Source organism: Callorhinus ursinus, unplaced genomic scaffold (assembly GCF_003265705.2).
Source record: "Callorhinus ursinus isolate GAN/ISIS: 27379988/994484 unplaced genomic scaffold, GSC_fseal_2.0 scaffold6, whole genome shotgun sequence".
In the NCBI taxonomy this organism is placed as follows: domain Eukaryota; kingdom Metazoa; phylum Chordata; class Mammalia; order Carnivora; family Otariidae; genus Callorhinus; species Callorhinus ursinus.
The window spans coordinates 71,842,047-71,867,654 of NW_027397068.1; the positions used below are offsets into that span (position 1 = coordinate 71,842,047).

A 25,608-nucleotide genomic window follows, 5' to 3' on the forward strand; every position below is an offset into this window, starting at 1 on the left:
CGACAGAGCGCGCGGTGACGACAGAGTGTACTGTGACGATAAGAGTGCGTGGTGACGACAGAGTGCGTGGTGACGAGAGTGTACTGTGACAACAGAGCACGCAGTGATGACAGAGCATACTGTGACGACAGAGCGCGCGGTAATGACAAGAGCGCACGGTGACAACCGCCATAGTGACTGGCTCATTACATACACAGTGAAGCCAGTAAGACAGAAATATAAATCAGAGGAGGTGATTTACAACTCACTCCTGAGAAATTTAAGGGAAAAAGAGACTGGCCCTTATTTCGGTCCCAGCTTGTCTGCAGTCTTCTCCAGCATCCTCCCCCTTAAAGGGCCCACTGAGTTACCTGCTGGAGCCCGAGTCTACCACCCAGACTCCTGCCTCTGGGAGGCCCAGGAAGACTGCGGGACTCAGGAGTGTAGGAGAGGTGAGCCCTAGGAGGGAAGAAGTGCTCTCACAGTACTGAAGAACTCGGGGGCAAGGGCACGTTCCTCTCATCGTTTTGTCTTTGTTGGTTTTTTTTGTCTGATGATGCCAGGTAGGATCACATAACACAGCTAATCTCAATGTTCTCTGTTTCCAAGCTGACACCTTTCAGGGAAGGGGTCTGCCTATTTCCTCCCCCTCCAAGTTCCTTCCTCACCTACGGGTTTACAGAAAGAAAAAGACAAATGCTTTCAGTCCCACATGCTCCCACTCAGTGGTTACGTATACAGTGAAAAGGGACCTCAAGAGACATTTCCCAACCAGGATATGTTTAATTCTAAAATAGGATAAAGGTATATTTGTTTATTTGCAGGTGCACTAAGTCTCTTATCGCCGCACTCACACACTCAATAGATCCGATTTCTCACTTGAACAACACTCCATGAACGCCCAGTTGTCCACTGTTAGCTGTACCACCGAGGGTAGTGAGCCGACGCTTACACAGCTCAGAGCCGTCCCAGCACTCCTTAGACTTGAGTCAGCCTCCTGCTTACACTGGTGACCAGGTTGTCAATATTTGCTTCAAAGGCCTACTGATTGAATATCTGGTTAAGTCTTTCTTCCTAACTGAAAAGAAGGATGCCTTCAGGGGCAGGGAGGAAGTGAGGACTGCCCTATGCCCCAGTGTTTTCTTGGGGGAGAAGACCCCTTTGAGAGAACTACCAGTTTCACTGGTAAATTGGGGGAGTGGGAAGACAGCAGGAAGAGACTGAATGAACCACACTACTCAAATTCTCACTTGGAAAAAATTGACATTTACGTGGGCTGGAGGTAATTACAAGCTGACATCAGCAAGTTCCTGCCTATGGCTGTTTCCTGCTGCTGGAAAAACCTGTTTAGACAGCCCTGGCCACAGCTACGTTACAGAATCGGGTCATTCAAGAAATGAGTTCAGAGACAGAGGCAGTCTCCCACATCTATTCCCATGAGGGCACTGCCTTGACCAGCCACTGTCCTCCAACTGTGGGGCCTCCAGAAGGACCAGGGACAGGTTTACCTGAGCCTCCCAGACTGTTCATGTTTCTCTACGACACTGGGTCCAGCACACATGGGGAGGCAGCAAACCGAGAGTCCTCGATAATTCACTACTAGGTTCTCAGAGTTCCTATGACTGACTGGGGTCTTTCCTGACTGGAACCATGCTTTCCAGCAAAGATGATTCTCCTCCATCCAATTCTGGGCCCAAGTGGAGGGTCTAGGAAGTCCGGAGACAGGTCCCTGTCCCACCCAAGCGAAAGCTATCTGTACCCCGGTTCTGGCAAGAAGACACATGGCTGAGATTGAAGGCAGAGTCTTCGTGCGATGTCGCCTGTTCTAAGCAGTGGCACACCCCCCATGAAGGCCAGAGAGACGGTTTTTGGGGAGCACTAACAGTGGAGAGGAGGGGCAACAGGAGGAAATGTGGGAGAGCCATCACTCAAAGGCACAAACAGGCACATTTGCAGTGTTTGTGAGCACAGGGACGGGCAAAAGCAGCCAGCAAGGCCTGGCTTGCTCTCTACTGCTCTTGCAGACCTTACTCAACACACACATAGAGCTAACATGTGGCCATCAGATACCTCTCACAGGTTCAAAGGATTTAGCTAAACTGTACATAAGCCACTGTTTACAGAACCTGAAGATCTCTGATACAGGCACTGTAACTATTCTTGGTTGGATTAGCACAACCTTTAAACCACCAGCACGGCGAGGGCTGCCTGGGTGGTATCTGTGGATGTGCTGATGCCTAGGCAGCTGGTGGCAGGGCCTCCGTCGGAGAGCAGGGGAGGTCCTCCTGCAGCTCCAGTCTGTGGGGTCATGGGTCAGCGCATGGAACTGAGCTGGTGGACAAGCTATGGTGACAGATGACAAAAAGCGCACAACTCGAGCCAACCTCTGACAAAATGTGGCCACATCACAGCTGAAAAGCCCTTGAAGATGCACACGCTGGTCCGGTAAGCCACCAGAGAAAATACCTCAAAAGAAACCACATGCATGGTCGCCAATGTCTCCTTTGTTTCCAACCCCAATCCCCCACCAACTGAAATTATAAAGTTCAACTCACTTATCGTCTTTCTCATAAATATTCAGTCCGAGGGCATCAACTCCAAGCCAAAGGTCTGTTCCTTTCTTATTTTTTATCTCAAAATAGTTGATTCCATACATTTCCAGGTCCTGAGCAATCTTCAGATACTCCAACATGGCACTGTCCCTAGCGGGGGAACAAACAAGGAAATGGTCATTTGTGCGTGTGGTATCCGGAACTGTAAAACCACAGCTCTGGCACGGTGGGCTGACAGCTGTGGGTTTGGCGCTGTCCGTCTGTTGGCCATTCACACCTGGGCCCTGAGCTGTTGGACGCGGACCACTGATGTACTCTAGACCTTCTGAAAGAACTGAACTGACTCGTGCTGGTTTCTTTCTCTGGACACAGGAGGTTTTCCTTTTAGACTGTCCTGGCAGGCAGTCTTTCTCTTGCCCACATGCTGCTGCAGGGACTCCCACTGTCTGCGTCAAGAGCAGCCACCACTTAAGCCTTGAGCTCTTTCCCTCCACAAAAGACGCTCAGGACAGCTAAGAGCCGAAGGACGCAACATCTGTGAGGCCCAAACTATAAATGAACTTCTGAGGTTGGGGGAATGCACAGAATTGCTGCTAATGCCCCAGGTGAGGATTCTGCGGCAACAGAGCATCTGGCCATTTCTTACCCCTAACAGCCACATGTCACATCACGTTCCTCCTTCATGCCCCCTTTGTGCTTCTTTCATGTAAGTGTTTCTCACTTGGGATCCATTTTTTCCCATTGTGAACAATGCTCCTGCCCTCTTGACTAAACAAAGTGTTTTAGACACAAGACCTTCTCTCCTCTAAAACAAAGGAGAAGGCTTTAGGGCCTGAGGCTGAACCTAAACTGCTTCTTAACCCCAGACATGAACACCTGGCTTTATTTAAGAGAGACCTCCGGAGCATCTGTTACCTTTCACCGCTCTGCCTGCTCGGGCTGAAGCCCAGGGCAGCGGCTCCGAGAGCTAACCAGCCTGAGCACCCTATCTGGGGTCAATGCCAAGGCAACCTGCTGGAGAGGCAGGAGCCATTCCGCACTCACTTGAGCATCCCGCGGTGCTCAGCGTGCCACACCTGGATCCGGTCCTCCCACTGGTCCCTGGTGAGCTTGTGCTGGTCCATGACTCTGGATTGCAAAGAAGAAGGCGGCACAGGAGGGTCACCACAAAGGACCACGAGAGGTAAGCAGCGGGCCCCCACCCACCTGCAAACCTTGAGTTTTCTTCCAAATAAAACCACCACGGTGTTTCTACTTCCTAATACGCAGCATTTTGGACAATTAACAACTTAGAAGACTTAGAATGAGACATGTCCAGTCTTGCTGGAAAAATTTTAAAATGGTATTTTATGTTTTAAGGGGACTCTTCTTCCAAAAGGGGTAACTTATATGACCATTAGTGAATAAAAACAGATTTAACAGGGCCAAATCTCTATGCACGAGGGGAAGCTAAGAAGTGTGATTATGTATACAGTAACACAGCTGCTCTTCCTGTGAAGAGCGGCACCCCTTCCTGCTGCGGTTATCATGGACCATAGAGGCAGGTCAGTGCCCGAGGGGAAGGCTCTCGTAGGTCAGTGCCTCCTGGAGGCCACAGTTCATGCTGGTAAGCACACAGCGCAGGAAGTGCTCGTCCCAGCCTCAAGGACCACGCATCCTCACGCTTGCTGACTGCTGCTGCTCACACACACCACTTACGCCCTTCAGGGATGCAAGCACTGCTCTTGTCCAGGCCTGGCCGTCCCTTGCTCACCTTTGGGGGATCAGCCGCTCAGAGCTGAGGTACCCAGACTTGTGCGTTTCTTTGTTATAGTCTCCAAACTTGGCCTGCACTGCATAGGAGCCCAGGAGCACCGCTGTCTCAGGAGGGCAGTAAATCTCATCGCTGAGAATTCCCTCCTTCACTTGGAGGAAGAAAAGCTTTTGCGTGATGTCCTGGATGAGCTCCTCAGACACATCTTCAGGGTAGAACTTGGCCCGGAACTTGAACTGCAGAGGATTCTCCTTTCTGACCTCCTGTGCCGACACCTGCATGACAAAACCAAATGCCGCCTGCAAGCCTGGACGCCAAGACCGGCCTCCCCGAACCAGTTCCTCACTACTGGCTCAAAGGGGTCCTGCAGGCCAGTGTTCAGAAGGTGACATTTACTCAAAAGTCACCTTTTAGACATAAGATGAGAAAAGGCCAGCTGAAGTCCTATTGCCCTCCCACACTTAGCTGAAGTCCAGCAGCAGCCAGCTGGTGACCCGCCATGCCACTAGCGCCGGCTGCTAACTTCTGGGGAGGTGCTCCCAATTCCAGAGAACTCAAATTTAGAAGCAGCCTGCTTAGGGACCTGTGAACCTGACATCTGCCCCTGTGGCCAGTCAAGCTGGGGGACCCTGGAACTTCCATTTAAAGACTACTCATGTTCCCTCCCCTCCCTTCCGTAATGGCCCCCAGACTTACTATAGTAATATGGGAAGGCGGCACAGGTTTGGGAAAAGGGACATTTTCAAATTGTGTGGAGAAAACACATTTAAACTTATTGCTTTTCTTTACAGTTGTTAATGGAATTATTCAGTCTTTGGAGCTGGAAGATAATCTAACACAGGTTCAAACAAAGCAATAACAGGTTCTTACAAAACAGTGAATGATTCATGGTTTATAAGATTAACAATTTCATTGGGGAAAAAGAAACTAAGGTCAACTAAAAGCTAAGCAATTAACCATCATATGCCCCAGTGAGTGAGCAGGAAAAAGAAATGCCAGGATCTAATTTCCAACCAATATCCCCCATTTACTGGAAACCTGCAACCTTTTTTTGTCTGTAAAAACTTTTACACAAATAACAAGAACAAAAAACAATCCAGTTTCAAAGTTAACAGAGCAGACCAACAATCAAACAACAGCCTGTAAATAGTTAACTCTGACTTACCTTTTTATCAAGTTTCAACCAGGTAGGAAATCCTTTATTATCCACGTACTGGAGGCCAAAGTACCACACTTCCCGAAGGCCAATGGTCTTAACCACCTGTGTGAGAGAGACAGCGGGGCGGGGACTGAAGCAGCCAGGAGAGCGAGGTGCTGGCCACCCAGTCACACCAAGCACGCCTCTCCTATACCATCCCAACAGGAATCCCAACCACTTACTAACAGAGGCTATTCCCCCAAAACTGTGAACAATTTATTTTTAACATACACTTGAGCAGATTCAGGATTAACTTTAAATCTCAGAAAATCTTAAGATCTTATACATTTGCACCCCTACTTCTCCATTCTCCACTAGCTTTCCCGAGTAAAGACAACCAGCTGAGTTAGAGTAAGTACACAATCAGGGACCCCCAGGGGACACCAGGGAAAGTGTGCATCCCAGGAGTGAATGTCTCCTTTCAGGTGTGCCCACGTGAAAAATGGGTTGAAAGTCACTAAGTGAAGCAAAGCAACACTTGGGTCTCCTCTGGTTGCCTGTCCCTGCTTCCCAGTCAGTTGGCCCAGGCCTCTGCTTAACTAGGAAGAGAGAAACAGCAGTCCCTGGAAAGGTGGGCAACAGATGGCGGCAAGCTTCCAGGGAAAGCGGGGAGATAGGGGAGTTATGCTTCACACATGCCAAGGGGTGACTAGCATTCTCCCAACCTCCAGAAATTTGAAATTCTGATATAGGAAAGCAGAATTCAACCCAAGGTCATAGCAAGAATTTTGTATTTTAAAATTCTCCTCAGAGGGGCGCCTGGGTGGCTCAGCTGTTGAGCGTCTGCCTTTGGCTCAGGTCATGGTCCCAGGGTCCTGGGAATCGAGCCCCACATCGAGCTCCCTGCTCCACGGGAAGCCTGCTTCTCCCTCTCCCACTCCCCCTGCTTGTGTTCCTTCTCTCGCTGCGCCTCTGTCAAATAAATAAAATCTTAAAAAAAAAAAAAAATTCTCCTCAGAGGCACCTGGGTGGCTCAGTTGGTTGGGGACCTCTCCCCCTGCTCGTGTAGTCGTGTGCACACACGCTCACTCTCTCTCTCAACTAAATGAATAAATCTTTAAAAAAAATAAATAATAAAATTCTCCACAGTACTAGAGAAAGTCTCCTGTGGTCCATTACAGACAGAGTCCCACTGGTTATTCCTGTGTCTTAGAAAAGCAACCTGCTGGGGACACTTGTTAGACATCATCACAACGGAGTCCCAATGCTTTGCTGCATAGTTTAAATCCCATGACATGCAATGCTAAGCCTTTATAAGGAGGTTACCATTCTTCAAATATATGGCTTCTAACACATTTAAAAGGAAAGAGGTCTGAACACATGAGAAATGACCAATCAGATATCTGGAGCACTTGCTTAAAATAAAATCTGAAATTCCAAATAAACTCCTGCTCTGAGCCTGTTTTCTCATCCACTGGGGGACCAGATGCTTGCTGGAACTCCAGGAGCCTGTTCAACATACACCAAAGAGGGACCCGTTCATCGGCTCCCTCACTCCCCCAAAGAGCGGGAGGCAGGCTCCATCATGGGATGATGTGGAAGAACTTGGACTGTTCTGTGCTAACTCCCAAGTCTCTTGTGAACCCTGCCTAGGTCTTGTTAGGGTAGCTGATATGAAGACCAGGTTTTCTGTACCCAATCCTGCTAATTTCTCCCTGTAAACCTCCATCTCAACATTTGGATATGAAACCTGCCTTGCCTTCCTCTTGGGTTGTTTCAGAATTGTATAGGAAAGCCCCACATTCATAAGCAATCTAGTCCTGTACTCCATCCACCGAACTCAGCCTTAGCCTGGGTCCTAACCAGTCTGAAATGATTTCCTGTCTGCCGGACTCCCCTCCCCATCCCAGTCAGACCCTTGCTGGTTTCCATGGCCACAGCACAGATGGCTCTTTACCTCTGCTATGATGTGGCCAGGCCCCTTGACGAAACAGGTCACAGACCCTGGAACCACGCCATGGACATAACCCAGGGCTCTCACTCACTCAGTGAAAAGCCTGTCCCTGGGCGTCCCCATCTGCCAAATGTCTCCATGGCATCTTCCATGACACTGGAAGATAACTGTCTGCAGTGTGTTTCAAAACCTTCTATTCCTGTGTCTTCCTCAAAATGGCACAATTGAATTAACCTGCTTTCATTCAGTCCATCTAAAAATCAACGCCTAAGTCCTCCTTATGGGGAAATCCAATATTCCTGCAAAAACGCACCTCACCATTCCCTCCAATGTCCTTAGTTTACCCCAAAGCTGATACACATCATTAACGCACAATGTGAACAGGTGTGGAGTCTTTCCTTTACCTCTGCCTCGGCAGTGTTTTAAGTGGCAGTTTTGGAAAGGAAAAAGCCGGGACAGGTCTACTTGGCTCAATCCGAAGTGACAGCTGGAACATATGCTTTGATGATGGCAACAATGGGCACACTGAGTCACACCCTTCTTGCCACCTCAGGAATTTTGGCAGCGGGAAGGCACTGCTTAGGCCCTCCGTCAGATCCCTGGACTAGTATCTAGGCGCAGATAAAGCAAGAGCCCTGGGGTGGAGCTGGGCCAGTTTTTGCAGAAGAGACTGAAGTAACTCATGGGTTGGGAGAGAAGGGTTCTGACTAACTCACCTCTAGTCTCTTTCAACCCATTCCATTTAAGGACCATATTCTAGTGACTAGTAGTTTGGCCCATGAACAACCTTCACAGACCTAGAAGGTCATCAGGTGAGCAACAGAGAAAAGGACACAGACTCTGAAGACATTAAGAAGAAAACATGCCTGGCCTGGTTGGGGTGTGGGGAAGGAGCCCCAGAAAGCACCCAGGGCATCCACTGAGTAACTGTCCTGACCACCCACACACAGGAAGGTGGGATGTTCTCTGTGTCATGTGCTACCTTGGAAGGATGTGGAAGGATCAACAAATGGATCTTCAAAAAGACAAGTATAAGTAGGGTGGGACACTGTGGAGCCAACCCCTGCCCCAGCCCTGGCAAGCTATAGAACCTTGGGCAATTCTCTTCTCTCTCTGGGCCTTGATGTCCTCACTTATGACATACAGCCAGCCATTTCTCAGGTCTGCTCTAGCCTTAGCGTTCTCAGATTATGTGGTCTTTTCAGGACAGGTACACCAAACTGTAAAGAAATTAAATGTGAACTCTGTCAGAGAGCTTTGTGATCCAGGTCTCATGGCTGAAGGTGGAGTTCAGGATCTTTCTGTCTCCCACTACTTCCCTTTCCAGTAACTGATCAGTGGTGGAATCTCATTACCTGTCTTGGGAGGTTGGCGGAGATTCAGGCAGGAAACACGACTTGGGAACCAAAGAGGTCAAAGTGGGATGTGGCCCTGCTTTTTGTTTAGTACACGGAAACAGGGGGCTTGACTTTCTGGGGTGGGGAATAGTAACAGGTGCCTGAATAGGATCGTTGATGGGACTAATGAGCTTTGGAATAATTTAGATACAGGGCTTATCAAATCTTGGCATGTTGACTGGATTTATGTGGTTAGCACTTTTTAAATAACCCCTATCTACTGACTGAGTTCAGGGTCCACTTTTTGTACACCTATTAATCCACAGCTCCATGCTACTGGTAAGCAGATATCTTAGAAAAATACCTGGCTTAAAACCAATCCGAACACCAAACTAGATTTAATTATTCAGCCTTTAGGAAAATGTAGAGTTCTATCAATATGGCACCCTGGATCAAGAAGCAGAGATAATCTTGTGCAGTATGCAGCTCTGTGCCTAGCACAAGAGTGTGCAGTTAAAAATGTCTGTAGAACTGAACCATCCGAGGGGAGTATTTGAAGGAACAGGGCAGGCCTCGCCTGCTCTCTCCACTCCCTCCCCTCTTCCAAAGGACCCCAAGGAGCAGACAAGGATCTTCTAAGAGACAGTGGCCGTTCTACCTTGCGGAAGTACCACAGACTCTTCTGATGGCTTCTTCACAATTTCTGAGAAGCAACACGTGAATGGAACAAGGCAGATGAAGGCAAGGGCAGCTAAACGGCTGAGACATCAAAACTCTATAATCCACCTAACCTAGAGTTTCCAACTCTGCTCTAAAAATTGCTTGAGGACAGCCCAGCTCTCATTTACAGACAAGAACTCGGGTGACCGAGGGCCTCCTACCCATCCCTGTTCTAACCACTGACCCACATGGCACTCAGCTGGCTCCATTTAACTTACTTCTGGATTATCTTTCCAGAGAAACCTTTAGATTTTTGCCCCAAGTCCAGCCTCACCCAGAGCAGTAGATGCCTTTATCCTTAGAGGGTAAGGCAGAGCCAGGGATGACCTCACCACAGCGGCACAAGGAGAGCTGAGAAGGTGTCCCCGCCTATCGCAGGAGGCCCAGCGGGGACACACCAGCACCAGTGCTGGCCCCTGGGGCTGCTGAACAGAGCTGGCCCAGCACACGGGGGGTGGGGGGGGGGGGGGTGGTTAACCTACTAGGTGTGCACTTTGGCAGATAAGAGAAAGAGGGATCATCAAGCATGGCAGGGAATCACCAATACCTTTTAAAATTTGCTGGAATTCTATCTCCCACATTTCCCATTAGCACCCACTCCCATTTCTGGGTTTGGTGCTAGGGTACAGACCATCACCTCTCCGATCAGTGGGACCTCTCAGGGAGGCAGGCTATAGCTCAAGGGACTTGTAAATTCATGTCTGCTCCTGCTGCTCTCTTGGATCCTTGGCCCCAGAGCAGAATTTACTCAGTTCAGAGAGGCAGATCTTGTTCTAAATGAAGAGTTATCACAGCTTTCTTGGTGGCTCATGATTATCAAAACTCTGCATTCACCTTCAGGCCTCAGCAAGAAATATTCAGGAATGTAGATGTGCTCTATTGCCCAGCTCAGCTCAAGGAAGAGCATCTGCTGACACCTGAGTGAGTTCATGGATGCTGCAGTTGGACATGGAACCTATGGCCTGCCCAGTTCCAGCTGGGCTCTCAGGCAGTGTCTGGCCCTCACCGCACCATGACCTGCTGACCAGATGGCAGGAGATGGCTGCAGTGACCATGAAGACCCCTAGGGGTGAGGGATGGGAGCCAGAGCTTTTGGATGTAGCACTGTGCTGATAAAGACTTCAGAGCATTCCCTAAATTTCCTCTCACACGGCTGTGAACACTCTACTCCTGCAGAGTTTTTACAACAGTGTGAACCCCCTGGAAGGAGGGGAAAATGTACTCCTCTACAAAGAGAAGCAGCAAACCAACACACTCAGCAAAATTATTCAGATTTGAAAAAACTTTTTTCCTAAATGGGAGTTCTCTCTCCTAAGCTCACAGAGACCAACCTGATCAAAAAGCTGTTTTCCTGTTGTATTTGGCTGGATGGCGAACTCCAGCTCCGCATCCATGGTGGTAACTCGGACATTGATCTAAAAAACAGAACAAAATGCATTATACTTAACTGAGTGTTTCCTTTCTCATAATAATCTGAGCCTTCCGCAAAAACTCAAAGCTACTTAGCAACATGGCAAGAGTAAATTCCACCCATTCTCGTGCTGTCACAACACACACGTGCACACACACAGAAGCCAATGGCAGACAGCTGCTGAGTCTCAGCACTGCACAGTTTGGACTCAAAGGTATGCCCTCTTTGCTTTAATAAAGCACATTCACACTTCAGTCTAGGCTGTTTTCCTACAAAATACTTTGATAACCATTAACGTATTTTTCCATGTACCAGCCTGTATTGACCCTCACGACAGCCAAGGAAGGCACCAGTGGGGTGGTGAGCCTCCTCAAGAATTCAGACCAACACAGTAAGTGAAAGGAGAGAAGGAACAACATACCAGCCTGTTTAGAAACACTGGAAACTAAATAGTGAAAAGAGAAAATGGTCAGATGACTAAAGACCCATCAAAGAGCATATCCTATAGTAATTTAAAATGCCAATTATGAAGAATGAAAGACATGAAAAGCAAAATGGTACACATCCCCCTCACTGCAAACCTGTGAGAGCCTCTAGGCAGAGGACGGAAGTAAAATGCGGGGATGGACGCATCATGGGATGGTCAGGTCACAAGGAACTGAAGTGGGGGTCAAGAGGGGCCTTAAAGAGGTCTCTAATTCCCATCGAGTTTGTTTAGAAAAATTCACTTCAAGGTAGTTTTCAAAATTTATCACTTGAGAAAACTCAAATTTACTAGCCATATGAAAAGCAGACAAATCTACTTAACATCACTGTCCCAAAGGAAAACGCCATAACCATGGTGGTTAAGATTAAGAAATGTTTGCTTTTCACCATTTTTAAAGTGAAATATGTAAGAAGCTGGATAGACATGTACCCTAAATTCTTCCTGCCTCAGATGTAAATACCACGGGAACACAGTAATAGGACTAAGACTTAGCTGACAGAGGTTCAAGTGTCCAGCCGGCGCGAGACACACATTCAGCGCCCACACTAGTTCTTACTTTAGGAACAAAATCCATCTTCATGGATTTTTTCTTCTAACCCTCAAGACTGGTAACTAAGAGATACTTTGACACAAACCCACTGTCTTTTAAAGGTTCTCGGGCTGACAGTAAAGAGAAGTGAGGTATAATTTTCCAGGATTTCAAGAAAAGTCTCCCCTCTAATCTCAAGTTTACAAAAAGATTAGGCATATTTTAAATTCTTCAATTGTATTAAAATATAAAAACCTAAGTTTCTTTTTTTTCCATGCTGGCAATAATTTATTTTTTTTAAAAAAAATCACAAAATGGCTGTTATGAAACATAAAAGATAAACAGCTTTCTCAATTATGGTTCCAAATGCACATATCAGAAATGAAAAATCAGCTCCAAAGTCAAATATTCCAGGGGACAAATGCAGCTCCAATTACACACTCATAAGCCCACAGCGACACATCACACCCAAAACTAAGGTTGGGGGGCGCTTACAAATACAGGGTCTTTGATACGCTTTGCTGAGTAACTGATTGCAAACTGATTAACAGGAATATAGAAAAAACCATTCTAAGGTTTGAATCAGTTTCACATTTGACTCAAAGCTAACACAACTCTTTGAAAAAGCAAATAAGAGGATGGATGTAACAAGCCAGTAGTCTGTAAAGAGTAAACTAAGTATATGATGAAAAGGTCTGCGTAACCTCTATAAACTACATCTGCCACCACAAGACCTAATCTGCTATCCACTGCTCCAACATGGCCATCCTGCCCAGTTCTAGCTGGTCTGGTCTTCCCAGAGAATTCTTTCTGTGAGCTCCAACACCCACAGGCTATCATGAAGCCTGGTATATTACCTCAAACAAAGATGGCAAGCCTAACGATCAGGTTGAGTTTTTCTGGCACTGCAATAACAAACAAAACTGGGACAACAACAGGACACAGGTTTTTCTCCATTGTTTGGTCCCTTGGCCCTGTAATTCCCAGATCTGATTTGGGGACATATCACAATTTTTATTTTCAAAAATGCCCCTAAAATTAAAGTCAAGTTAATTTTATCAATATATAGCTCTACAATCTGCTGAAATGAGAGAACTCATGAACTTGAACAACCCGCGAGAGACGGCAGGCTGGAGGCCTGCAGCTGAGCTGCTCTGAGTCACGGGTGTGCACGTTCTTGGACTGGTCACTACCCTTACTAGGTTTCCCACAGGGGGCATGACCGGCACTCTGGGCGCAGGTGTTCCTTCTGCAAGACTATCTCAAGTGCATCCCTGAGCCCGCCTACTAAACACAGGTGTCCGCAGTCACCGGGGGAATCTAAAAGTGCCCCCTACCATTTCCACATGCTCTGAGGAGAAGGGAGGTTGCTACCCAGACTAAGGACCACAGCAGGGCACTGCCTTCATCAGAAGCAGGTTAAAGAGTTCCATGTTTATAAACCCTGTTAAGATTATCAATTTTATGGATCTTTAATAATGAAATACAGCATAAACTTGTATCAATTTTTAAGCATTTACTCAGATGACAGGACCATTTATATACATATTTTGGTCCACTTATCCAGGGGCTTTAAAAGACATCAGATTTTAGCAATTAGGGAAACCTATCTAAATCCCAACTCTCCTTTTTTGAGACAGAGAGAGGGTGTGTTCGAAAGCTCAAGTGAGCAAACGGTGGGGAGGGGCAGAGGGAGGATCTTAAGCAGGCTCCATGCCCAGAGCAAAGATTTGAGCTGAAATAAAGAGTCGGACACTTAACTAAGCTGCTCAGGCGCCTCCCCCCACTTTCATTATCTTTGTCTTGAGTTTTCACGGTAAGCAACTGTTTTTAGAACTTGGATGGGAGCTGACGCTCATATCTGCAACGGGGCCACAGAAATAAAGTAGGCTTGTATGGTCCAGCATGGGAAATGTGAGAATGGTCCTACCAAGAAACCAGAGGTCCACAGGCTTAAAACCTACCCCCCCCCCACACACACACCCAAACCGTGTGCAAAGGATGGGAGAAAGAATGCGTGTTTTGCAATTTTTATTGTCTTGGCAATTACCCCCAGATCACACTTCTTATCAAAGGCAACTATTTGCTGAAGGCAACAAGATCCCACAGTAACATGTGGTACGGGTGTGTATATAGAATATGCAGTTAGTCACTGAAAATCGAACCCCAAAAGGCAGTGTTTCTCTTAGGCCTGACAAAACGCTGAAAACCTTTTAAACGTTCTTTGTTTGGGGATGATGATGGTGATTAAAGTTTAGTTTTGCTCATGTACGTCCACCACATATGTGTGCACACGGGCGTGCACACACCAGTGTGGCTGACTGTAAATGGTACTTTAATTGAGGTCTCCTCCACATGCTACCCCAACTGAAGCTAAAAAAGATAAAGCCATACCGAAAGTCCTAAAACGTTAGAACATAAAAGGAACCAGACCTAACTGTATCCCACTATGTGTAATGGGAATTCATAAATAGGTTAGAGAATGGAGTTAACAACAGGTTTTTAAACTCCACAGATTAAAAATAATGAGGTCTTCCTCCTGCTATATACTATGTCAGAATTTTAGAATAAGAGGACTTGTCTTAGACCCAAGTCACAACACGTTAATGAAGATGCCTGAAGCCATGCAGGGAAATGAGGTTCTAATGAGTATAATTTCTATTTTCCAAATTGGCCATATTTAGCAGAAAAATCTTTCTTCTTTTTGTCCCAGTGAACTAGCTTAGTAGAGGATGTGTTTTCATTTCAGTAAGACAGGAGGGTTTTTTGATTGCTAGAATATCAGTATATGCTGCTGGTCTGTATCTTCAGCGAGAGAGGGAACACAAGCAGGGGGAGAGGGAGAAGCAGACTTCCCGCGGAGCAGGGAGCCCCATGTGGGGCTCGGTCCCAGGACCCCGGGATCATGACCTGAGCCAAAGGCAGACGCCTAACGACTGAGCCACCCAGGTGCCTGAAAGGTTTTAAAAACAAAAATCGGAATGAACTTAAGTTTTATTTCTAAAATAAGTACAAAAACGGCCAGTAAAAATTCTTAAATCTAAGCAAAATGCTATGCATGTTTTTTTTCCATGACCATGAATACTGAACAGTACTGAACAAGTACATGCACCACACCTCTAGAGAATGCATAGGTTATTTGATAGGGAATTTAACACAGAAACCTATCTATGCCTTAGTTAATGAAGTTAATGAAAACCTAACCGTCATGTTGTCTCTGTCCTCCCTCTGCTTAATAATCTACTCTTTAAAAAATTCTCTCTGCTGTTCTTACGAGTTAGCTCAGCTCAAGACTGTGACATTGCAAGCCAATGAACCATAATAGCTTCATTTCACTGTTCCCAGCCCGCCCCAGTTAGTGGGCACTGGCATGCCTTTGGGGCTCACTCACTCTACAAGGACCAAATACCTACCAGGTGCCCGGGGCACCAGGGGGGCCCTGCGACAAAGGGAGTCAGAGCAAACAGAGATGGGCATCGAATAGCTCCTATTCACCATAGTTGTTTCCAAATGGGCCCCAGAGCAGCCTTTCAAATACCTGAGGTTCTGGGCCTTAGCCCAAGAATCTGTATTTTTTAAAGCCATGCAAGTGAGGACCAGCTCAACTGAGGGATCACTGAACCAGAGGCAAGAGAATGCAGCCAGAGGGCCTGGGTTTGAGAGCTAGCGCTGCAGCCTGAGGACTTCCTCCCACTGGGCCTCACCCCCCTCAACTGCAAACCAAGGGTTTGGACTAGAAGTCCTGAGGCCCTTCTGCCGCTGAAATGCTAGGTCTAGAGTCCAACAGCACAAGGGGAGGTGTGGGGGTGCAATTAAAGCTGGAGCCATGAGGACAGGGAGGTCTACGACTCCGTCTTAGGGAAGGTGTGGATGGACTGCAAAGACTCATGAGAAAAATAGCTAACTGTGATACTATTACAAGCTGTCCAGGAGATAGTCTTCATGGGGAAAGACAAGCTCACACCTGTTTTCACATTTCCAGGAGAGAAAACGCAACTCTGGCTGGACACAGAGTAGTACAGGTTTTACTGCTCCAATGCAACAGACATCTCTCTTTCCAATAAGAGAATGTAAAGTTGTTAAACCACAATCTGTTTTTTTAAGTAAACTCAGCAACAACTTATACTTTTATAAATCTACTGTCCTCTTTGCTTACTCCCCCAAACAACTGAGCAATCATGAGCACAGGACTGACAGCAGGTAGGCGGCCAGAGGACCCACCTCTCTAGGCATCCCAGCCAGCCCCTGCCCAGTGGTCTGTATCTTGCAGAAAGCCACTTGCCCTCATTTGTAGAATTAAGTACTGTAACTGGAAACGTTTGATCTCTAAGGGATCTCCCAAATGTAACATTCTAGGACTTAAAAATTATCTGAATGGCTTCTGACACCATCCAAGTCAGTGGCTGTGCTGTTCTCTGGAACATCATCTGACCTTCACAGGGAGAGGGACAAAGAAGTGATACAAAGGGGCTATTTTGAGGTCACATAAGTTAAGGTTGGTTGTTTCCTTTTTCTTTAACAGAAAGACTTTTGAGTGTTTTTGCTGTGTTAATGTCTTTGTCACAAAATCCCAGGACGTCGTCCTAGTCAGGATTCCCTGGGACCCTTCTACCCACAGAAGTTTCTTCCACGGACTATCCCAAAGGACCAGTAGAGAAAACATGGTTTCTGAATCTTCCCAGTTTAATTTTTTCTTAAGGTTTTATTTGACAGAGACACACACACACACACACACACACACAGAGGGAACACAAGCAGGGGGAGTGGGAGAGGGAGAAGCAGGCTTCCCGCTGAGCAAGGAGCCCAATGCGGGGCTCGATCCCAGGACCCTGGGATCATGACCTGAGCTGAAGGCAGACGCTTAACGACTGAGCCACCCAGGTGCGCCTTCCCAGTTTATCAAAATAGTATCTAAAATGCCTTCTAAGAGTCTCAGAGATATGAAAAAGGGCTGACAATGAAATACTGTGTTTTACTTCTAACCCATGTGTGACTACTGAGTTTTGGGCTGCCAAATTACCTCCCAGTTCTTTCCCTTGTTTTGGTAAATAAATCTAGTCCTGTAATTTTTCCTTGGGGAAGTGCCCATTTCCTTCTGAGATACTTTAAATGAACTTGGTTTAAGATTACTCTAATCACAAGTTTTACAGAATTAACTTATACCATACTAAAGACCAAGACAAGAAACATTCAAAAGACCAATTCCTCCACAAACTTTATAGGAAAGCAAGTGGGTCTGTCTCCTCAGACAAGGCAATCAGCTCTTTTTTGTGTGGCCAGAACGCTGCAGGGGGAAAGAAAGTTTACAGTGATTTTCTTAGTACTTAAGAAGTAGGAAAAGCATTTAAGATAGAAAGGGAAATACAAATGATTGCCTTTGAAATGTCTGAATTTCAGGCAGTGGATTCATTGATAACAGATTAGTCCCAATACTATCACACCTGCATTTACTCAAAAATTAGTCTGAGTAGAACTATCCAAGCACCACCAAGATTACATTGACAGCCTGACCTTTCATAATCACTTAAAAATGTCAAGGCTGTTTTCCAACATTCCAGCTCTCTTCCAAAGGTGCCATTTCAGCAACTTCCAACAGCTTTCAAATATTTGGATAAGACCTTTCAAATACTTAGAAATGCTCTGATAGGAGGTAGAGTAAACGTTCTCCCACAAATGGGGGAAGGAGGAGAGCGGGACAAGGAAAATTCTCACAACAGGTAATAAACGTTGTAGAAGTTTTCTGAGATGCTATTTTGGTTTACGTCACTGAATAATTACAGAGACTATTGTATTTTGATTTTCATGTTGAGTCATTATGTGTTTTTAATAACAGCTTTGTCGGAATGTAACTTACACATAATTCACCGATTTAAAACGTGCAATTCAGTGGTTTTCAGCACAGTTATGCAACCAGCACCACTATCTAATTTTAGAACACTTCCCTCCCCTAAAAGAAACCTGGTGCCCGTTAGCAGTCACTCCTCCCAATACTCTCCTCTCCAGCACCGGGACCACTAATCTACTTTTTGTCTCCACAGATTTCCCTGTTCTCCACACTTCTTATAAACATGTCACCTTTTTTGACTGCCTTCCATCGCTTAGCATGTTTTCAAGATTCGTCCATGTTATAGCCTGTACAGTGCTTTTTTCCTTTTTTATTGCCAAATGATAGTCCACTGTATGGATATATCACTTTTATCCAGCCATTCATCAGCTGATGGACATTTGGGTTGAGTAGCTTAGTAACTAGGTCCATGTTGCTTTAGTGATTATAAAATATGAAACCTGGAAAACAATGTCATTGAACTAGAAGTAACAGTATAAATACATCTCACTAATAAGATACTGCTGATGGCAAGTCTGTAAATCAAAGGATGACAACTTACAATATTGCTATTCTTTTCTTTCAAGCTCCTCTATCGTAACAGTTAAACTATACCCAATCACATCATTTTATATGCTCTTCTAGTTCAAGATTAAAGAAACAGAGTGGCGGTGAACAAACTGGCTTGACTGTTAGGCGCAGGAAAATTTTCAGATGCCAAAGAAAACTGGTCACCTGGCTTTGCAAATGCGAAAGTGTGGAATTAATTAGAACAAAAATGGTCAGGTAGCGTTCAGTAAAAATTCTGTGTATCACCCCTTTGTCTGTAGCACCACAAACCATTGAAGACAGATGGGCAGAAGAGATATAAAGCTCATGTTGTGATAAAGTTTTCAAATAGTTACACAAAACTAGGACAATATACTAGCCTTTTATTGCCTAGTAATAGGAATAATAAAATCATCAAATGTTAGGGCTGACAAGAGTCCACTTGTGACAACTCTGATAACCACTATATAGCATTTCTACAGAGGTCAGGTCAAAGTGCTGACCCACAGTTCTCAGTAACTCCTACAACCTTCCTATTTATCATGGATGGGTGGTCCCACTATTCCTGGGAATGTAAGTACTGAAGTCACAGAGGACTGGGTGATGTTGGGGGTGGCTGTTCGCTGGTCTCCTGGTGCCCATCACGCAGCTCCAGATACTCCGTTCCTGGTGATGGTGGTCACTTCCCCACAGCAGGACAATTCAAACCTGGCTACATGTGGGCTGATGCTAACAGTTAATGGAACACTGAGAATGTCCTATAGGGAGTATCTATCAAAAAACCAAATGAACCTGCCACAATCTAGTGCCTCAGGCTGGGTCCTTATCCTTCTGGATTAAAGCAATCCAGTGCCCCCCGCCATGCCTCCTAGATGGGGGTGTAAAAAAAGCAGTCACTGGTCAGCATTTGCCCAGGTGAAAAGTAAGGTCATAACCACAAAAGTTCAATGACAAATGAGCCAGTTCAACTCCACTGTAAACCAAGTTGAGCTTCTCAGTTGAGGTTAATAAGCACAGTCCTTAGTTTTAGGAAACCTGAGTTTACATTTTAACATGGAAATATGGGGGTGGATATGCCAGGCCCCTGCCTCCTACTCCAAGAGTAGTTGTGACACCATCAGGTGTGCACCTACCTCATTTTAACAACGAATTCAGTATCACTTTAAGGAATTTTGAAGGTAACTTAATTATAAAAGTCAGCACTACATACCCCTCACCTCCCTTTAACTCTCCCAAAGTTAAATTCTCAATGTGCAGCAGACAATAATAGGGCAGGGCACTGGGGTGCCTGGGTGGCTCAGAAGTTAAGCGTCTGCCTTTGGCTTGAGTCAGGCTCCCTGCTCAGCGGGGAGTCTGCTTCTCCCTCTCCCTCTGCCTCTGACCCCTGCTCATGTGCTCCAGGGCATGTGTGCGCGCTCCCGCACTCTGGCTCTCTCAAATAAATAAATGGAATCTTTAAATAAAATAGGGCAGGGCATTAACATGAAAGCTGGGTCTTGGGATTTCCAAAGAACTTTCAAGTTTCAGGTATCTACATGTTATATTTTATATCATTTTTTAAAAAAATTTTATCTGACAGACACAGCGAGAGGGAACACAAGCAGGGGGAGTGGGAGAGGGAGAAGCGGGGAGCCAGATGCAGGGCTCCATCCCAGGACCCTGGGATCCTGACCTGAGCCGAAGGCAGATGCTTAACGACTGAGCCACCCAGGTGCCCCTATTTTATATCATTTTTGTTATATAAATGTACATGTTGACAAATGAAATAGTGACAAGGTCCAACTATTTTGTAGGCTGATTCTAAGTGGGTACTGCTTGGTGAGGGGAAAACTTATCCTGGTCTAACCACTTTCTTTTAAGATTTTATTTATTTAACACAGAGAGAAAGAGCACATGCAGGGGGAGTGGGAGAAGCAGGCTCCCTGCTGAGCAGGCTGGGATCACGCCCAGAGCCGGAGCCGGAGGAGGCAGATGCCTAACCGACTGAGCCACCCAGGTGCCCCTAACCACTTTCTTTTTTATTTTTTTTAAAGATTTTATTTATTTATTTGACAGAGACACAGCGAGAGAGGGAACACAAGCAGGGGGAGTGGGAGAGGGAGAAGGCTTCCCGCCGAGCCGGGAGCCCGATGTGGGACTCGATCCCAGGACCCCGGGATCATGACCTGAGCCGAAGGCAGATGCTTAACAACTGAGCCACCCAGGCGCCCCTTAACCACTTTCTTTTAAAGCCTGAGGAAACAGGCCCAGAAAGGTGTATGGCAACTGCCTCAACTTCTGATAATCAGCTACTAAAAATATTTGTTTATATTTATATGGCTCTTAAATGTTATTCTTAAAGTTGTGTCTTTCAATGTTAAGACAACGCTTTTAAATTGTGTATTGAAAAGTTTGTTCCAAATTCCAGGGTGAAAATTATGTAAAAGTATAGATATATAAGGAAGGGCCCAGATCAACTAATATCCACCACATAATTTCAGGAGCATGTAATGAAACCCCAAGTCTTTGTAAATCGCTCCTTCCACCTTCTGAAAGTAAGCTACTTCCTGCCCCCAGACCCACTTCCTGTCAGGCAGGACTGCAGACAAAAAGCGGACAAACCAGTCCTGTTTGTAGTCATTATAACCAGAGAAAATCAAAACCCCAGAGCTAGAAAGGAACTTTTTCTGAGCAGTCCCATTAAAAAGAAGGTCAGTTCCCTCTACTTGAAACCTGGGCTGGGAACATTTCGTGCTTGCCACTCTTCAACGGGCTCGGGCACGGCTTCTGGAAAGAGGAACTGAGGCAGGAAGAACGCAGTTTTCCAGACCTCTTACAAAGGGAAGGGTCATCACTGCCACCCAGTTCCATCTGTCTGTGCCGCAGAGGCGTACTGGGGGGCATCCTCCATCAGCTGAGGGTACTTAAATCGTATTCCTCATACCTACTGGCTGTGCATTTTAAAGAACCTTTTTTGTGAAAGTCTGTACGTAGGAACCAACGTTGCACTAGGAATGACATACCCTCTATGTGTAGATTCAATATGGGCACGAACTGGCTACCAAGCTTTGACACCTTGACCTAGGAGAGGGGAAGAAACGACCAAAGAATGTCACATTCCACAAAAGAAACGATTTCTTTCCAGAAACACAGATGCTGTCCACACCCTTCTTTTCTCCCCACTCCAAGGTCACGTCCTCTTTGGCTAACAGGCTTGTGAAGTCCTGATTCTGTAACGTGTGATTTCAGTTTTGCTAGATGTGTCATACATACTTCAGCACCAATTTAGTTCACTGAAAAAGGGAGGTTAATTATATCCACAAACTCAGGATCCCATTAAAGACAAAAGGGACAGGGCCAAGACGGCCATCACCTGTTGCAGTGATTTTTAATTCTAGGCTCATAAAATACAGGAAATCAAAGGCCTATAGATTAGACTTCACTACCCACCTGGAATGTACTGTTTTCTCTGTAAAGTTAGAAGTCTCTGAAGGGTTTTTCCTTTCTAACCTGGTGGGGGAGAAAGCCTATCAAAGAATGGAAATGTCCAAGCACTAAGATAAATCGTACCTTAAATCTTGTGCAATTTCTTTGATAAATCTTTGTCCCTGGTTAAGATCACAATGTGCAGTAGGGGTGCCTGGCTGGCTCAGTCCCTAGAGTGGGCAACTTGACCTCGGGGTTGTTTGTTCAAGCTCCACGTTGGGTGCAGAGATTTAAAAATAAAAAATCTCGGGCGCCTGGGTGGCTCAGTTGGTTAAGCGACTGCCTTCGGCTCAGGTCGTGATCCTGGAGTCCCAGGATCGAGTCCCACATCAGGCTCCCTGCTCAGCGGGGAGTCTGCTTCTCCCTCTGACCCTCTTCCCTCTCGTGCTCTCTATCTCTCATTCTCTCTCTCTCAAACAAATAAATACAATCTTTTAAAAAAAAAATAAAAATAAAAAATCTTAAGGAAAAAAAGATCACGTGTAGTAATATTTTGTGTTACATAACATTCCTCCTGTAATGATGGCTTTTGCCATCTTGGAAAATAGAGAGCAAGGCCTTAACAGCTTTAAAAAAAAAAAAAATCCAGACTAAATCAGTAAGCCTACAAAATTCGCTTACAGAAGCAAACGTCAACAAAAGTTACTTTCAACCGCCCAGGTTTCTGAAATTATACTAAGTTAAAAAAAAATAAACCAAACTCTCCTCAGTTTATACTTGATTGAGATCCAGGATGTCAGGTCCAGGACGGATTCCAACTAGGCACATAATTAGTGGGAATGAGGGCGGCGGCGGGGGGAGATGACGACGACTTGGCAGCACCCCCCCCCCATGTCCTCCCCTCTCCCGGCGCGGAAGGCAAGCCGGCCTCCAGAGGGCTGCCCAAAACCCCGCCCCGGAATGCCCCACGCTTTGTTATGCTCACTTCCAATTTTCAGCTCCGCAAAAGCTGCCCTTGAGGCGATGACCTATTTCCAGTCGGGGCACGGGGGCCCGCACAACCCCCCACCCAAGATCCTGCGAATACAGAGGAACAGTAGAACCAGCTGGGGCAAATAGTCCTGCGTGGTTTCCAGTCAACTGCAATGGTGACTGGAGGTCCCCTTGAATAAAATATGTATGTGGAAGGCGACGGTGCAATCTGGGGGTAAACCAGGCACTCACCTGATCACACCACCAAAGCTCTCCCACGAAACCAAGTGTACTCAGGGATCCTGGATCACGGAGAGCAGTCAGCAGCAATCAGGAGGGTTCGCAGGCTCCCGCAGGGACTCCACATCCCAGGGCAGACCTTCCCTTCCCACTTGCCCTCCCCACCACACTCAGGCGTTCGGCCACTGGAAAAATGACAGCGTCTTTCCCTTTCACCCCTATAATGTGCTTTTAAAAAACAAATTTACTTTGTAAAATTTGGAACATGCACAAAAGTAGAGAGAAAAGACACCACCCACCTCTCCTGTACTTTCTCCCAGTTGCACACCATTAACTTCCTAACATTTATTATGTATGTGTGTGTGTAGCTGGCTTATTTTACGTAGGCTGCCAAAGGATCACTTCAACTGCAAAAACTTCAGCATGTAACCCTAAAGAACTGAGTACCCACATGTGTGTTACACACCCACCTTATCACTATCATTTTAATATTTTAAAATTCAGTCAATATTCAATTATCCCCCATTGTCTCAAAAAAATCTTTTTACAGTTGAATTGTTCAGATTGTGTCATGCCCTCTGCAGCCTCGTCATCACACTGTATTTCCAAACTGCCCTGTTTGGCCAGTTTCTTAACAAACATCAAGTTTTCCCCACCCTATCTCCCCATCTGAGTCCCACTTGAGAGTCTCACCCAAATAGCAATGTATTATGTAAGCAGGTACTTGAACAAGCAGCAGCAACATCCGTTAATTATTTAACCAAGGCAATGAAACACCTCAACAAAAATACTATACTTATATACATAACGCATTTTCATAAATAAGAGGTGGTTCCAATGTAGTATTTATGTTCTAAGCTTTTACCAAGTGATTTGTGGTTCAATTTTCTCTTTAAAAACGTAATGAAGGGGCGCCTGGGTGGCTCAGTTGGTTAAGCGACTGCCTCCGGCTCAGGTCATGATCCTGGAGTCCCGGGATCGAGTCCCGCGTCGGGCTCCCTGCTTAGCAGGGAGTCTGCTTCTCCCTCTGACCCTCCCCCCTCTCATACTCTATCTCATTCTCTCTCTCAAATAAACAAAATCTTAAAAAAAAAAAAAAAAATGAATATGGCCAGATCTCCTTCAAAGATGTATTTTACAAGAAATCTATACATGTAGTAATGGTGCAATACCCAAAATATTATTCAAAAAAATTAATGTCCCTGAGCCTCAATGCCTGAGAAATGATGGAAGAATCTACATGGGCATGGCAAACGATGACTTGCTTATCATCAAACCGATTTGAAAACAAGTTCTTAGAGAAATATCTTGGCTAACTGTCCAGTACAAGAGTGATTTACCAAACAACAGCAGCAAAACAGACAAAAGCAAACCACATTCTGCCCAGGGGTTTTAACTCTTCACCAAACAAAGAGTGAGAGAATAAAAAGTACCTCTACCTCTTGGCAAAACCTGGATGAAAAAGAACAGCAGTGCTGCTATTACTCCCTGACTTCATGTTAGGGATTTGTTCACCAGTGTACTCCCAGGAGCTAAGAACCTGGCACACAGTAGGTACTCTATTTGTTAATGAAGAAATGAGTGTTAAGAGAGGGATGGGGGTGATTTTCCATGCAGTAGCAAAAGGACAAAAAGCTAGGTAAATTCTATTGATTAGGCTAAGTCAGAAAAAAGAATGCTCATCATGAGACAAAAGCTTTTAATCAGATTAGAATTTAGTAGTGACAAGTAGAGTCCCTCTACGTGTACTCTGTCCTCCGTGGTGACAGAGAAGAGGTGCTAGGCACAGGGCCAGGAGCTTCCGGTGCTGGGCTGTCCTGCCTGGCCTTGGCAGAACCTCTGTGGTAGATCCCCTGGACAGTGTTTCACAGCTGAGGGGGCAGGCACAGGGAGGTTGAGAAGCTCGCCCCAGAATACCCTCTAAGAGGCAGGCACGTTTACGTACCAATAAAGCAGTAATTTAATAAAGTCAGTAAAGCAAGAACTGAAAGTTTGTTCTTGAAGCCGGTAACGGTATTTTTTTTAACCACTGTGCATCTTGCTTTGTGGCCAGGAAAGAAAGAAAACAAAAAAACCTCACAAAAACAAACCTAAGTATCTAATACTGTTATAGATAGAACTAAGTTCTATGAAGTAAAATAAAGCAGAGTCAAGGGTGGACAGTGAAGGGGGTTCTATTTTAGATGGAGTGATCTAAATTAGGCACTAATTATAAAACCATCTACAGTCAGAAATTCATACAGACTATAGGTCAAAAGTTAATTTCAAATTGTCAGTGATAAAAAACTCATTTATATAACCTTCTCCTTTCAACTCAGGTATCAGATACAAATTGCTTTCTTTTACCATGCGCCAGAAATCTGTCATCATACAATGGCTTAGCAAGTGTGACACAAGATACTACCACTTTCTCTACAGAACAAAGACCTGCCCGAGCACCAGCCTTGTCTAAAATACTACCTCAACACCAACCGTGCCTGCTCTAGGTCATGGTGGCTTTCGCGGTACCTGTTCGGGCTCACGGCCTGTGCTGCACCTAATATTAACTAACAGATTATTTGCTCTTTTATTAGAAATTTTTAAAAAATTGTAACAGTTGGGCGCCTGGGTGGCTCAGTTGGTTGGGCGACTGCCTTCGGCTCAGGTCATGATCCTGGAGTCCCGGGATCGAGTCCCGCATGGGACTCCCTGCTCGGCGGGGAGTCTGCTTCTCCCTCTGACCCTCCCCCCTCTCATGTGCTCTCTCTCTTTCTCATTC

General features: G+C 45.8%; 1 protein-coding gene across 1 annotated transcript in view; it reads right to left on the bottom strand.

Annotated features, from left to right (window-relative positions):
• Window positions 1–25,608, bottom strand: part of EZR (ezrin) — a 49,274-nt gene that overhangs the window by 14,748 nt on the left and 8,918 nt on the right. The window contains exons 3-7 of the mRNA XM_025866406.2: window positions 10,765–10,848; window positions 5,450–5,545; window positions 4,285–4,559; window positions 3,576–3,659; window positions 2,535–2,681 (exon numbers count right to left, since the gene is read on the bottom strand). Coding sequence (XP_025722191.1) covers window positions 2,535–2,681; window positions 3,576–3,659; window positions 4,285–4,559; window positions 5,450–5,545; window positions 10,765–10,848 — 686 coding nt within the window. The remainder of the gene's footprint in view (window positions 1–2,534; window positions 2,682–3,575; window positions 3,660–4,284; window positions 4,560–5,449; window positions 5,546–10,764; window positions 10,849–25,608) is intronic.